Genomic DNA, 16,366 nt, shown 5'->3' on the forward strand with positions numbered 1-16,366 from the left:
CTCAAGACTCACTTTATCAGACAATCCTAACCATCATATCAATGGCCATGGGCTGATCTTACTTCTTAGGTTGAATAGAAAAGGTTTAATCATTGATCTTGACCGTCCATTGTGAGGGCTCAACTTCGATTTGTGCCTTTCAAATCACTCTATGGAGATCAACAGGTCAATGACCAGGAATTGGATAGTCCACCATGGTTAAAAGACCCAGGGACCTACGGAAGCTCATTTGGTCTTGAGTCGAGTGGGCAACTCATCTGAGTCCATGGTGAATCATTTAGGTGACTCATGGTGTCGAACGGGATCAGGTCTAAGTCCGACTCGCAGGAGTCTTAAAACTATGAAGCCCACATACACTTCAGGTCTGGCCACAACCATTGGAAGGTCCAATCATTAATATAATCCATTCATAATCTGGAATCCACCTTTGATTGTTCACGGCTCTGAAGAATCACTTTGATCGGATGATGTGAGCAATCTATTGATAAGAAATGGACAGTCTAGATTATAGTAAAGTTCTCATAATTGATCTGAACCATCTGCCATGAGAAGCCATCTTCGTTGCCTTTGCCTCTCTTTGCCTCTACAATCACTTTGATCAAACATCTGATCAATTCCCAGGAAAAGGAGATAATCCACATTGATGATCCTGTAAAAGGTCCACTGGTCAGTTTAGAGGGTCCATCACAGTGCATGCCATATACAGAAAGTGGACTATCAACGTTGATCATCCTGCAAAAGGTCCGCAGGTCAACTTGGAGGGTCCATCGCGTTTCATCACCACCCTCGATTGCCCATTCCTCTCAATAATGATTTTGGCATTTTCGATTCTAACCATTAGGTAAGATTGGGGGTGTAAAAAAAGAAAAAAGAGTTTCATTCATGGTATGCGAAAGTGCTGATCATGGACATGCAAGTTTATTGTGCGAGCTCCACCTTGATCACCGGTGCATCTCAAAAATCACTTTGATTAGATTCCAAACAATCCAGCCAATATCCAAGAAAATGGATGATCTAGATTGATTATACCAGAGGCTACATTATAAATTTGATTGTCAATCACATGGGCCCTACGCATCCTAAACTTCATATCAAACTGCCCATATTGATTATACTGCAATGGGCGTTATGTTACAACTGTAATGTTTCCACTTTCAAACTCCTCTTGATCAGATGACTGACGATCCCAACCATCAAATTAGCTACCACAAAAATGTATACTCTGGATTTGCTTGATATTGGATGTTGAATTATTGATCCAGACCATCAAAATATGGACAGCTTTTGACTGCCCACGCGTGGCAAGAATTGGTTTGAGTTAAATGATCCAAACCATTTCATCAACAGCAAAGAAAATGGTCAGCCGGAGGCAAAATATAGACTGTCCATCTCCAATAGTAGGAGCACATCTGACTGTCCATGTGTCCTAAAGAATTACTTTCGTTGGATGATCCTACTTAGGACAACATGAACCTTATCCAACTTAAATTTGCAGTTCTAGTTTCTAAGCAAAAATGGTGCTTTTAGGGGCCTTAAAAAATAGGTTGTCCAAACAATGCATTTTACAGAATAGCATTTGTGCAAGCATTGCCTGTGCTTGAAACCCAAGTGCCACAAAGACGATGGTGCAAGATACCCCAAGTGCCACAAAGACGATGGTGCAAGATACCAATTCAGTGGTCCACAGGGACATTAGATGTGCATCCATGCAGCGAGCACTTGTGAGAAGTAAAGCAGAGAGCTTGGTCTTGACTTAAAACTTTCTGAATATTCAAGCATTCATCAGTCATCATGTGATGTTTCCTGGCAATTGGTCTGATGACCTGTGCAGAGTCTGCTCTAGGGTTCTGGTAGTTGGAATTCAACCAAAAAGAAGAAAAAGAAGAAGAAAAGTTCTTCCAGAAAGGTTCTCGCCTAGAGGCTCTCCCAATCCAGTTGGCCCTTTCTACACCACTATGGAAGATCTGCTATAGAAATTCTTGCTCATCGGAGATGTTACCATCCATACAAGTTGACTTGGTAAAAACCACAGTTTTTAGTTAACCTTGACATGATTGATAATTGTCTCCTACCAGTGAGATTCTTTCCATGTTGATCATATACCATAGTAACTTCTTAATGAATGGTCTAGATCATCACTTGATTGCTCATAAGAGCAAGAACATTGGGTGAGCCTCTAGGGGTAAAGCCTTGCTAGCAAACTTCAAATCATGGTCCACTGCATGCAGCGGCAAAGCAGGAGAACACTGCGGAGCATATCACCAAACCAAGAGGGCTGTTTTCCATTATTTCTTTTGCAGAGTCTGGGGATCAATGGCCCATGAAACACAGTTGCAACACAGCTCTAAGGTAAACCATGATCGTAAATATGAGCAGTTTAAAATCAAAATCATGATATCCTATGAAGGTCCATCCATACATCAACTGCGACAACCATCACATTGAGAAAAAAAAATATATGTATTCATTTAAGCATACCACAGGCATAGCTTGCAGCAGGCATCATCATCTGTGCTGGAAGAGATCGACTGAAGGTGCATGGCTTCTAACAGAGATCACTCCCTCTACATACAACAAGGTGAGCCTCAAGTTACGAGTTTAGCTATTGGATTGAAGGAAATGACTGAATCAAATGAAGCAGCCAATAACTTTGGAGGAGTTAAATGATACTCAACCCAAGAATATGAATTGCCTGGTCCTCAGTTTGTAAATGCTGATGTCTCTATGACTTTACAGACCATATCTGTGGAATGTATGAGCTGCATAGATCTGTTACCATAAGGTGGGTAGCCCACCTGATTGTGTGTGTGCACGTGCGCGTGCATGCGTGTGCTTCCACAGATTGTGGATATGCGATCTACACTATGAGACACCTTTACTATGCAAAGGCCACAGAGGAGCAATATAGTCTTTTCACTATATTGAGGGCATCCTTATTATTATAAAATATATGAGAAAGGGAGGATGTGTAACTCTTAGACAATTCTTGTTCTCTCACACATCCTCTTTTCAGAAATAGAAAAGAGATGGGAATAAAAGGAGAGAATTCTCGTTCTCTCACACATCCTCTTTTCAGAAGTAGAAAAGAGATGGGAATAAAAGGGGAGAGAGAGAGAGAGAGAGAGAGAGAGAGAGAGAGAGAGAGAGAGAGAGAGAGAACACCTCTCCTCTTCCTTAAATAAAGTTGGAAAAGCAAACATCCCCAAAAAAACCTCTCCAAGAGAGAGAGAGAGAGAGAGAGAGAGAGAGAGAGAGAGAACACACCTCTCCTCTTCCTTAAATAAAGTTAGAAAAGCAAACATTCCCAAAAAAACCTCTCCAACTTGCAATATAATATATTTGTCCCCTATTGACGACACATGGACAAAACATTGTTGCTTTCTCAGTAACCACATTTGTCTTTCTTTCTAAAAAGAATTTGTGAATGAGTGAGAATAAGACCGCCAGCTAGCTAGCGCGGCGTAGGGTGTTCGATGCATGCATATTTGAAGCAAGGAAAAGGGAGGGGGAACCAAAACATCGGTGACCTAATCTTTCTTTGGATAGGGATGCGCATTCCAATCATTGGTGCCTTATTCACTCATCCGGGTGCGTTGTATAATCGGATGGCTCACATCTACAGTCATTAACACCCCCCCTCGATCTGGAGCATAGATGTCATATGTGCCTAGCTTGAAATAAATACATGCAGACTGACTATGGCCAAGTAAACACACCAACAAGTAGATCCAGAGACTGAAAAAATGATGTAGAAATTTCACCACCAACAACCTTCTCACTTATGAAATGACATTAGACTTCTATAGTCTTGGTTCTCTTATATTGCAAATTGGATTGTCTGCAATATGGGAGGCTGCTTAATTATCGCAAAAAAAAAAAATTTTAAAAATTTGCATTGGTAGGTTCATTGCATAACCCATTTCCTGCAATAATTTCTTAAGCCACACCAGTTCACAAGTGGTATGATCTATTATCCTATATTTTGCTTCAATGCTTGATCGAGTTACAATGCTCTGCTTTTTAGTCTTTCACTTGATGACATTTCCTCCCACAAATGTGCAGTACCGAGTAGTAGACTGTCTAACAGTCGGGGAGCTTGCCAAATCTGCATCAGAATGCCTTGTAACTTGAAGATGATTATTCCTTTTATATAAAATCGTCTAGCTTGGAAGCCATTTAAGATATTGCTGAATCCGAACAATGCATTCATGTGAGGCACCCTAGGCGAACTCATAAATTGACTTACCACACTTATAACACATGATATTATTTGGCCTAGTGATTGCTAGGAAGATAAGTTTTCCGACCATTCTATACCTCTTGGGTCTTCAACCACGTCTCCTTGACCAGTAACTAATTTATGATTGAATCCAGTAGTATACCAACTAGCTTAGTACCAATAAGGGATGTCTCTATGAGCTAGTTCAAAACATGTTTCCTTTGGGATAGATTAATGCATTCCTGTGATCTGACAACTTTTAATCCCAGGAAATATCAAAGATGACCCAAATTTTTCATTAGGAAGTAATGTTAAAGATACTTCTTAAGATCTGCAATTCCTTTACTCTTACTTATAATTTATCATGGCCCGGCTCCAACTGACGAACAAAGTATATGCACCAAGAAACCTTAGGGGGGAAAGAGAACAATGGAACACCTATAAAAAAAAAGCATGAGACGGCTGACACATTAAGATAGTAAAGGGCATTTGATTGATTAGATAACATGTTGTCAAAACTGCATCACGCCAAAACTTTTTGGAACATTCATATGAATCAATAAGAACGTCACCTCAAGCAAATGATAGTTTTCCTGTTCCATGACAGCAATTTGTTGCGGAGTGTGGGCACATGATGTTTGATGCAAAATACCATTTTCAGATAAATACAAGCTAAAAGAATTGAAAATATACTCCTTAGCATAATCTGAAAGAAACATACACTTTGGAGTTAAATTGATTTTGTATTTCCATATGAAAGGTTTTAAAAATATAGAACTCAAATCTATCTTTCACTAAATAAAGCCAAGTCATTGTTAAAAAGTCACTAATAAAAGTAGCAAAATACTCATACCCTTAGAAACTAGAAACTCGGACAAGTCATTAGACATCTAAATGAACCAAGGAAAATGAAACTAGACTACACTTTTTCACACGTGGTGGAAAAGTGACTAGATGATGCTTACTTAACTCACACACTTCATATTCTAAAGCTGGCAAAGACAATAATGAAGAATAACACTTATGAGAATCTTCAAGGATGGGTGGCCAAGTAAGACCCACTATGTTGATGTCCTCCACCAATCTTCTTATTCATCTTTAGATACTGAAAAACAAGATATGAATGATAGAAATTCACAGAACAATGAAGTGTTTTTGTGAGTTTACTAGTAGACATAAGACTAAAAGGACATTTAGGTATATACAAAACAAATGACAATGAAAGAAAGGAACATGGATGAACAGTACAATTTCCACATACTTTGGACTAGGTACCATCTGCTAGAGTGACTGATGAACTCGACAACAATATATCAATAAAGGAAAAAGCACCGGACTCACATGTCATATGGTCAGAGGCCCCAGAGTCAAATGACTCATGGAGCAAAGGACTTGGACACTAAACAAGTCATACCTGAGTACACGAATATGGCTCAGAAGTGGGAGTAGCAACAAAGATAGGTTGATTCTTCAATAACTTGGAATACTCATCTTTTATAAGTGCAACTACGTCACTAGATGTACTTGGCTGCTGAGTTCTAACATTAGAACCAACAGAACAAGATTCACTGCTCTCTTCAAAATGGGATGCCCGATTTTCCCAAGCTAGCTTCCCATGAATATTCTAACATTTATCAACGATGTCATTTGTTTTTTTTGAAATATGAAGGGATTTCATTAAAAGAACGAAAGAAAGAAAGAAAAAAGAAAAAAAAAAAAAAAAAGAGGGAGAGAGAGAGAGGCTGTTGAGAAAGCAGGCCTCAAATTACACTCCTAAAAAGAAGAAATCATGACCCGACAGATCCTTAACATTCGAAGCCCAATCGATGACAAGACGCTTGGCCAACGTCGCCACTGTCCCAGCTGAATTGGATAAATTTCTGAAGCATCTATTGTTTCTTTCCCCCCAAACTGACCACCAGACTGCAAGGACAGCCATCAACGATGTCATTTGTAAGCCTATAGTGAGTAAACTACTTATATCCACGAACTCTCCCTACATCACCACAACCACCTTGAACACCTCTCTGCCACTTTCTTAATTGCCTTAGTAACTACGACCACCACCTTTGCCTTGTCTAACAAATGATGTGCAGAATTATCACTAATTCCAGCCACATAGCTAAGAGATACACGTTGAAGGCAAGCATAAACTTCGTTTAGAGATGGAACATCTTTGTCACCCAAGATATGCGCACACATTGGCTCATAGTCTGGTTTTAAGGCAAGCAGAAATTTAGCCACATGGAACTCCTCACAATGCTGACATTGTTTCATTCTCCTGATCACTACTATGCGGTTGATGCACATTCAGCTCCTCCCACATTCCTTATGAGTTTTGAATAATATTCACCAAGGTATAAGAGACCTATCCCCTCAATGGAATGCAACAATCTCTTCAAACAACTGATATGTAGGAGAGATGTTTTCATCGGATGAATACATCTCTTGCATGCATCTCAAAAACTCGCACCTCCTTTGTAATATGTAGAAGCATTACATTCCCACTAAAGATGTTTCCATACCGTTCTACAACCACATCATGATCTAATCATTTTTCTAAATCCACTGATTGTACATGCTATCACTTTCATCTGGTTTCTCTGCAGTCCGATATTTTAATTTGCTTTTAGCTATAAAAAAGGGATCGATTTAGACTATTAGAGATAATTTGCTCCATTTAGTTTCATAGAGGTTATTTGAACCCATAGAAAATAAGATGGATTTACGAACCCAGATCTTTAATCACCCTTCATCTCCATTAAAAGAAGAAATTAAAGAGATTACCACAAAGCTTACAAGAATAGGGGCTAACTCTTTGGGATATAAGAACGCTCCAATTGCATGTTCCACATGATGTACACACCAAACTTGATGAAACAATCAGCCCACGTGTTTCAACCGAACATGAAAGGAGCAATGATCATGAACACAACATTCACCCTCTCACAGCAAACCATTACAAAGGCCCAGCAAAAAAAAAAAAACACATTTCTTAGAGAAAATTCAGCACAAGGGAGACATGAAGGGCATAGAGAAAAGAAAAAGAAGAATTTATGAGATAAAACAAAAGAAGGTTGTGTAGATCAAAATGAAATCCACTCTGATTATTTATTTATTGAAAGATGAGGCAATTTATTTAAGGCCAAAGGCCAAAAAAAGAAAACAAAACAACAACATTTAGTTTTCTAGGCTTATTTTCTGTCTTCGCTTTTGAAGAAAACAAACAAAAGCGAAGACAGAAAATAAGCCTAGAAAACTAACAGACCAAAACAAAACAGCCCTAACACAGAGGGCCTAAAACCAAAACAAATAAACTATCCAGATCCTCAGTTAGGGAACCCATTCCCTAATGTACAAATGGACCCGGTCAAGAATCTTTTCATCTGACCCTCTGAAATTTCAGAAACGGCTATTTCTTTCGATCCAGAAGGATCAAAGAACAACCAATAGAGCAGTCTTCCATCTTGACTTGCCCCAGCAGCCTCCTCCCTCAGCGTGCCAAGAACAGAAAAGACCTTCTATCGAGACTGGCATAACCCAAGCTACACCCGTACATCGACAAATGCCCGACCAGATGTAGAATTATGTAGAAGCAAAAAGCAATGGGAGAAATAATAAAAGAGAAAGGAAAAGAGATGGGAAAAAGAATACAGAGAATAAATTAGGGTTACGCCTCCCTCCTCTCTTTCCTTTATATATTAAGTAAAAAAAAAAAAAAATCCCAAAAAATACCCCTCACTAACATTTAATATAACACGTGTATCTTATGTGTACTTACTAGACTAAGACACATGGACAAAACACAATACTAGGTGGATGGTACTAGTACCATTGTATGGCCCCTTATTTCATTCATCCTGGTAGGTACGGCCCACATCCACAATCATTAACCATTTCGAAGAAAAAAATAAAATCAAATCCACAAATCTTTAGGACTGGTTTCTTTGTGGGTATCTACGGTTCCTCTCTCGTTGATGTGTGCAGGAACCATTACGGTCATGTTGGATGTATATGATCTCCCCTTTCCTTTAACAATCATAAAAATTTGGGAGTACGTAAGGCTGCCCTATGCGTTCATGGTTGGTCGTGTGACTCTATAGGCTCGTTTTGGCCTCTGAGTGATTTGCATGGTTGTGGGGAGAACTCATTGATGTGGGCCTATATATGTAAGTTGGTTATTTATGTACCAGATTGAATTGTTCTTTTTCCCTTCCCAATAGAATTAAAGATGGATAATAATGCTGAACTTCTGAATCCATCTGATCTCCTCGGAATTCAAATGACTTCTGTCAAACGCAGCGCATTATCATCAGTGGTCAAAATCAGTTCAAATTTTCCTAACAACCAAAAAGGAAATTGAAATACTTGGACTACAAATAAAACCAAGGAACATGATAGTAAATATGATGAGTAAACTCAAGAGAATGACTCAACGAAGTGGTTGTGCAATAGAATGGAATCATTCGTGAGCATCAATGACATGTTTCTAGATAAAGCCAGGGAAACTTGGGAGGGCATTATGAGAGATATTCTTCAGATAAAAAAGATTTCTTCAATCTATTTATTTTTCGAATAAATATTTCCTTTTCAGTACAGTGATAAATCTCTTGGTGAGAACCATCTAAAGGGCAAGTGGAAGAATTGAACGTCTACTAACCCTTAACACAAGATTTGGAGAGTCAAGTCCCTTCCTGTATCTTGAAATCTGTTTCTATTTACTCTATTAAGTTAGCTGATAGTATATTATCTAAAGTTTCTGGTTTGGGTACCATTCCTTCTAATTCTCCCGTTTCTCTATCTTTTGTTCTTTATGTGCCAAAATTTTGATTACTTTATGTTCCTTATGTGCCAAACTTCCATTTCAAGCCTTATTTTGTTAGTAATCTCACAAAATCCCTCAATTGTTCCACAATTTTCTATCCTAACCATTATGTGATTCTGGATCTAAAGATGAGGAATACAATTGGTGGATGACATGAGCATGGGGCTTCTATTGTCTGAACACAGAATCAGTTGGAGCTAACATACAAATGAATGTATCTACTCATCAGTGGCATTGTCGCCTTGGTTGCCCCTCATTGGAAATTTAATGTGTAGATCCTTAGCTGGAGTGTTCAGTATTAGGGTGTAAGATTTCTTATTTGAATATGCATAATAGGGATTACATTTCCACCACGGGCAGATATGTGAAATCCAGTTTCTTTTGCTCTAGTCCATTCTGATGTTTGGGAACCAGTTCCTGTTTCTAGTATGTCAGGGTTTGATTCTGTTGCATTTTGTAGATGATTATTCAATAGCTACATGAGTTTATTTAATGAAAGACAAATCTAAGTTGTTTTCTATTTCTAAAATGTTTCATCTAGAAACCCTTTAAAATGTTTCATATGGAAGTGCGTAACCAATTTAGTTTTGAAGTGTGTGTTTTACGCTCAGATAGGGCCAAAAAATAGGTCCAATAATAGGATTTTACGCTGGACTTCATGCATTCACATGCCTCCACAAATTGTGATGCAGAGAGGAAAAATCCACACCTAATCAAAGTTGCGCATTCAATGGTTATCACTTATCAACATGAATGTTCCAAAGAGATACAGAGTTCATGAAGTTTCAACTGCATGCTATTTGATCAACATAGTACCCTCCTCCGACTTAAATGATCAATCTCTTCACTCAATTCTAATTTTGGTTTCTTTTCCACCAAAAGATTTAAGATGAATATGTTTTGTTTATTATTTAGGATCTGGTATTGACAAGTTTGATCCTTGCAGAATAAAGTGTATCTACCTGGGTATTCAGGAACTCAGAGGAGACAGATGTTATAGCTCAAGTCTTCAAAAACAATGTCCTTGTTGGCATCACTTTTTCTAAGACCGCACCCCTCAACTCTAGTGATGAATGTTCCTTGAGAGTGATTGTCTTGACTCAGCACCGCATATAGTTTCTTCACATCCTCATCCAACCTGTTGTGTGCCACTTCTTGTGGGTTATAACCCATGGTTTAATGACACGGCAACTCCGATCGATTTGTTCAGCCCTGAGTCGAGCCAAGACTCACCTGAGTCAGGGGTGACACAAGGGGCTCCTCTTCAAACTTTGGTTACCTGTGCCACTTCCTATGATATCTAACCCATGATTAAAAGACTCGGCAACTTGGATTGACTTGTTCAGCCCTGCGTGAGACGGGACTCACCCAGTGTTTTTTGCTTCTTTTTTTGTGGTGGGTGGGGGGTGTGAAGGGCAGGTAATCAAGCCTGTAATCCATTATCATCCACCACATCTACTTCTATATCCACAGTTCCAACCTTAAATTGCACCATCGCCCTCTTCTATCGAATTGGAATTCCATATGCTTTAGAAAAGGTAAACGTACTTGCACTAATCCTATCTCTCAATGTCTCTTTCCATTATCTTTTTCTTCCTACTGCAAATTTGCCTGGTTTCTTTATTTCTTTTTTGTTCTCAAGGCTTATCTAGAGGCTTTTATCTCATGGTGGGTGGAAGAAAGCATTGGAAGAGGAGATGGCTTCTTTAGACAACAACGATACCTAGGAGTTTAACTGATTTGCTGTAAAGAAAGCTGGTTGTTGGGTATAGATCAGTGTCTCGGATCAAGTTTTTACCATATGGAACAATTGAGTAACAAAAGGCTCGTCTTGCTAACGGACATGGGAGTAGACTATTCAGAGACATTTCTCTAATTGCTAAACTCAATTCTATCAGAGTTAGTTTTTCAATGGCAGCAAATGTTGGCCTCTTTTCCAATTTGATGTTAAGGATGCTTTCTTGCATGGGGATCTCAATGAAGAGGTGTATCTTAAGCAGCCTCATAGGTTTGTTGCTCAGGGGGAGTTGACGTGGTGTACAAATTATAATTTGACTGACTTATGGCTTGAAACAATCTCCCCGTGCATGATTTGATAAGTATTGGCTTATAGAATACAATAAGCCAAGCTGATCGACTCGGTTTTTATTTGACAGTGCTTCAGGTCTTATTGTGTTGATTATTTATATGGATGACATTGTGCTTACATGTAGTGACAGCAAGAGAATTGAAGAACTGAATATACATCCACAAAAACATTTCTGCATGAAGCATTTGGGTCATCTTCGGTATTTTTAGAAGTTCTGAGGTCGAAGATGTATTAATTGTCTCAAAGGAAATATGTTATAGATCTTCTCTCAGAACCGGACTGCTTGTTACTAAACCATTGACACCCCCCATGGACTCAAATCATAAGTTGGCATGTGATCAAGAAAGGCTGATGAAGACCCCAGGTAGTACCATAGATTGGTTGTAAGCTGGTTTACCTAACCATAAAAAAGCCTGATATAATCTGTGTTGTTATTGTTGTGAACTTAGCTCATGCATAATCCTAGGGTCCAACATATGGATGCGGCCCACAATTTTTGCAGTATCTTAAGAAAGCCTCTACAGAAGGGGTCTTATATAGGCTCAAGGGTCATCTTTGAATCGAAGGTTACTTCAATGCGGACTGGGCTGAATCTCCATCTGACAATCTACCAACGGTTACTGTAAGTTTGTGGGCGGCTATCTAGTTACGTTCATGAGTAAAAGCAGCGCTTTGGCATTGTCAAGTGAAGCAGTGTATAGATCCATGGCTCACATTGCTTGCAAACTAATGTGGCCGAGAACCTTGTTGCATGAGATGGTTTCTTAGCGAAGCAGCCACTGTCGTTGTGTTGTGATAATCAGGCAACTGTGCATATTGCCAATAATCCTGTGTTTCACAAGAGGACCAACTACATTGAAGTAACATATCACTTCATTCACAAGGTCTCCAACAATGACATTCCACTTCATATGCCAAAATCTCAAGAACAACTTGATGTATTCGCCATGGCGCTGAGTAGAAGAAAATATGAGAGTTTATTGCAAGCTGGGCATCAACAACACCTACACACTAGCTTGAGTGAGTGTTGATTGCCATACAACTATACAGTATGGTTGTGTTGACACTTGACACCTGATCTTGTATTTAGTGTGCGTGCGCACCTGTTGTATCTGTACCTACACATATAGTGTGGGCAATTTGAGCCACATTATGTGAGGCTTCTTCACTATTTTAAATACTACATAGCTTACGTACAAGTTATTTTTCACGTGTGCGCGCCTGTTGTATCTGTACCTACACATATAGTGTGGGCAATTTGAGCCACATTTTGTGAGGCGTCTTCACTACTTTAAATACTACATAGCTTGCATATAAGTTATTTTTCACTAAAACATTAAAATCAACTAATGTTTTCAATTATTTGATACATTTTTCTATTTTCAAATTAATTAATTAATATTTTCAATGATTGTAGTAATATAAGTAACATTATTAAATTGGTTTCCTTACTATTTCTTTATCTTTATACTTAATCTTTGGCCTATTTTTCCTATTATTTATGGCTTTGTTTGGTTGCACCAAATAGCATGGAATTTTATTATTAACCAGTCTAATTTAGGGTAATGAAATTTCATGATATTTGGTTCAACTAAGTGCAAATTTAATTAAAAATCACCAAGTGCAAACTTAATTAAAAATCTAGAAGTAGCACACAGCTTACTCTGCACGCTACGTAGCTTATTTAGAGGGGCGAATGCTACACTACAAACTATTTTCTATTCAAACATTGGGCGCCTTTATTAGGTGCCTTACTAGGTAAAGCCCAAATACGGTTAATTTAGTCTTTTTCCCAATAACTTGCGCATCCTTATAATATTTCAGAAAAAAATAAATCCTTACATTGATAAAAAGATGTGAATGGGAGGGTGTGTCACTCCTCTTCTATGTTTCTCTCTCTTCCCCTCTGTCTCTCACTTTCTCCTCTCTCTCTCACTCCCTCTTGTACCATATTCTCAATGGTAAAAAATGGACACCTGGTTGGATGATCCAAACCGTTGATCTAATGGGCTTCATGGTCGATAGATCACACCCTACAACACCCTCGATGGGATAACCCAAGCCTTTTTATTGGTGGCCTGCAAATAGATGGTTAACAAAGGAAACACGGCAAGATCCACAATCAACTAAAGTAAAGGACAAAGATTGGAATGAATAGGATGCTTCACTGCGAGATGTTTGGTGTAGATCCATCCATGGTGGGGCTGTTAGGTCAACAGTCTGGATCACTAAACCACTGGCTCCACATGTACAAACTGAAGAGCTGAGGACATTGCATATCATCAGGTCAAAGATCATCCAGTTTGTTTCGTGCCACAGGCCTTCATTTACTTCTACAAACAACAAACTATGTTTCTCTGGAAACCCAACTGATTCAGAAACTGCAAATGCAAAGCAAAGAAAACCCAAATAAATTAAGTCTTCAATAGAATACCTTCTGGCGTTTGGAATCCGGTGGACTAGGAGGGTCACGATGATGCGAGTTCCCAGCGGAAGATGGATTCTCCGTCTCAGCCTGCACATGGATTATCATTTTAAGATCAAACACTGGAAGAATGGCTTTGTTTTTCATTTAGTTTTTGGCAAATCCTCACAAAAGGCACAAGGCCAACAGAACCCTTGCTTTCTCATAGAGGAAAAGATAAGGAAAAAAACTCAAATACAAAGTTTCAGTCTAATACTCTAGCTCTTAGGATGATGGTCTTTCCTGCTTTTCCCTTTTGCAATAGCTTTAGCAAAATAGAAAGTAGTTTTAGTAAATAGCAGGTTCTTAATACCTGAGATGTTGAATGATCAGGCAAAGTTCTACCCACCCTTGCTGATGAAGTATTGTCCGTCTCTGTGGCTGTGGCTTGAGATATAAACGGCATAATCTGCCGAACCAAACCAGAGAAGAAAAGCCCTGGATCGAGACCCACTGTTGATGCCTCATTTGGTTCGGCATTTCTGGTTGGCTCTGTCTGCTCGGCAACAGAGCCTGCACCTGTGCCCTGGAAGTTGATGTCACTGACATTGATCTGCTCACCTGAGAATATGGTTCTCAGCAACTGATCGAATCTGCTGGGAATCTGATTCATAGATTCTCGGCCATTTTGTTGCCTGTCACTTGCATGAGTGTTGTGATTGCTATTGCCACATGGCTCCTGTTGGCTTGAATTGGAAGGCAGCACTGACCCTACAGAGGAACTATGTAATCAGTTATCTTGTTGGCTTCAGTTGCAAATCAGCAATGATGCTACAAACAAACAAACAATCGGTTCTGTAACTTTTGTTACATCATATAAGAAGAAAAAACACTGAAAAGAAATCCTGCATTCATTCATAATGTAGGGCCATAATGGAGAAATGCAGCTGTAGTGAAGTTTCCTCAGATCTATATCGATATTTAAATAATAATTTAAAAAAAAAAATAAAAAAAAATCTCATATCTGAGGTTACGAAGTCAAAAATCAAACAAGGTTAGGAGCAGTGTTCGAGTTGTCGGTATCGCTACAAGTTTCGCTGGCCAGAGATAAAGATATAATATCGTTATCGCTGATAATATCGCCGATAACCGGAAATGCAAGAAAAAATGGGGAAACATGGAGAAAATGATGGAATTTTTCAGTGAAACTTTAGGACATACATGAATACACATATTTACATATTCAGGAATAAAAAAATTGCAAAAAAAATACATTACATAATAAGTTTTCATTTAATGGGACAAAAAAAGCATGCAATGCCATAAAAAATCACTTTAATAACAACTAAAATGAGTTTATATATTACCAATGAAGTTGGCATACAGTAATTAAGACATGTAAAAGTGAATGAACTCAAAGATGCCAAATCAAGGATGGATTGGATTATCCAATCAGTGTGGTTTTTTGCATGATAGAGATGTACGTCACAAATCCGCTCCTACCATCTGTTTTGAAAGGCCACAATAGGATAATGTTCTAAAAGTTAGCCAGATCCAAAAATCTGGTGGTGGGCCATACCACTGTTTTTAATGGTGGGCATTTAATCACCACTGTTTCCCTTAGTGTGGTCCACCTGAGATGCAAATCTGTCTCATTTTGGACTCATGCCTTAAAATTATCTATCAAAATAAATGGACGACATTGATAAAATATTTATCATTATGATGGCCCCACAGAGCATCGACCCATCAATCCAAAGATACAAACAAGTGACACATGTGCACCATATAAATCAGTATGCTTATCATACTGAGTCAACTACGTGGGGCTCATTGTGATTTATGTATTTTATCCACCCCATCCATCCATTTTACAAGATAATTTTAAGGCTTGATCCCAAAGATGAAGCATATCCAATGCTCAAATGGACCACACCATAGGAAATAATGTGAATTGAACATGCCTATCATTGAAAAATCATTAGGGGCCACAAAAGTTTTGGATCCATGTCATTTTTGTATTTTAACTTCATCAATCTTTGTGTGATCTTATGAACAACTTGGATGACAAATAAATACCACTGTGGGCCATAGCTCTTAGGAAGGTTTCAACTTGGATGACAAATAAACCTCCTTGGTCCAGCATGATGTTTATATACATTCAAACAGTTCATGGTCCCATTCCTGCTGGGATGAATTGAAAATAATAATAATAATAATAATAATAATAATATTTAATAAATAAGTAATAGGCCCCTCTCACCCACTTAGTGGTGGAAGGGAGTAAAGTGGATTATGTGCAACCTTAGCCTTCAATAAGACAGTACAACACTTATGGTAGGGCCCACCTTGATATATTTATTGTATATCCATCTTGTTCATCTATTTTTAAAAATCAATTTAGAGTATAATCTAAAAAATGAAGCAGATTCAAATCTTTGGTGGACGGCCTTCTCATGGATTGCAGAAGTTTTGGACCAACCTAATATTTGTTCTTTTCTATATAAAGGTTTACGAGACCTTATCAAAGGGTTGGATGACAAATAAACATTACAAAAACATAAAAACATTAATGTAGGCTCAGAGAAGTTTTTAATGGTGGAGGTTCAACCACCACTCTTTCTTAAAATATGGCCCAGCTTAGATATCGACCTCCTGCTTTTTTTGGGCTAGTGTCTTATAATAATCTGAAAAAACCTATGGACGGCGTGTATAAAAAATAAATACATCAATGTGGGCCCCGCCGTGAGAGACACACCACTGTTTGTAAAGCCCCGTAATTGCACCGAAGGGAGCTTTCGTCTTAGCTGGTGTACCAAGCATCTGGGT

General features: G+C 38.5%; 1 protein-coding gene across 15 annotated transcripts in view; it reads right to left on the reverse strand.

Annotated features, from left to right (window-relative positions):
* Window positions 1–2,258: 2,258 nt before the first annotated feature.
* LOC131254709 (ubiquitin-like domain-containing protein CIP73) overlaps window positions 2,259–16,366 on the reverse strand; it is a 56,412-nt gene continuing 42,304 nt past the window's right edge. For 3 of the 15 annotated variants that reach the window (XM_058255409.1, XM_058255415.1, XM_058255408.1), the window contains exons 14-16: window positions 13,911–14,308; window positions 13,568–13,648; window positions 4,943–5,324 (exon numbers count right to left, since the gene is read on the reverse strand). In XM_058255409.1, coding sequence (XP_058111392.1) covers window positions 5,253–5,324; window positions 13,568–13,648; window positions 13,911–14,308 — 551 coding nt within the window. In that variant the 3' untranslated portion in view covers window positions 4,943–5,252. Of the gene's footprint in view, window positions 2,565–2,675; window positions 2,744–4,942; window positions 5,325–12,975; window positions 13,212–13,301; window positions 13,491–13,567; window positions 13,649–13,720; window positions 13,863–13,910; window positions 14,309–16,366 lie in introns of those variants that run through there. The other 12 variants (XR_009175810.1, XR_009175812.1, XR_009175809.1 and 9 more) reach the window with 12 other exon arrangements.

This window comes from Magnolia sinica, chromosome 9, assembly GCF_029962835.1.
Source record: "Magnolia sinica isolate HGM2019 chromosome 9, MsV1, whole genome shotgun sequence".
Taxonomy (NCBI): Eukaryota; Viridiplantae; Streptophyta; class Magnoliopsida; order Magnoliales; family Magnoliaceae; genus Magnolia; species Magnolia sinica.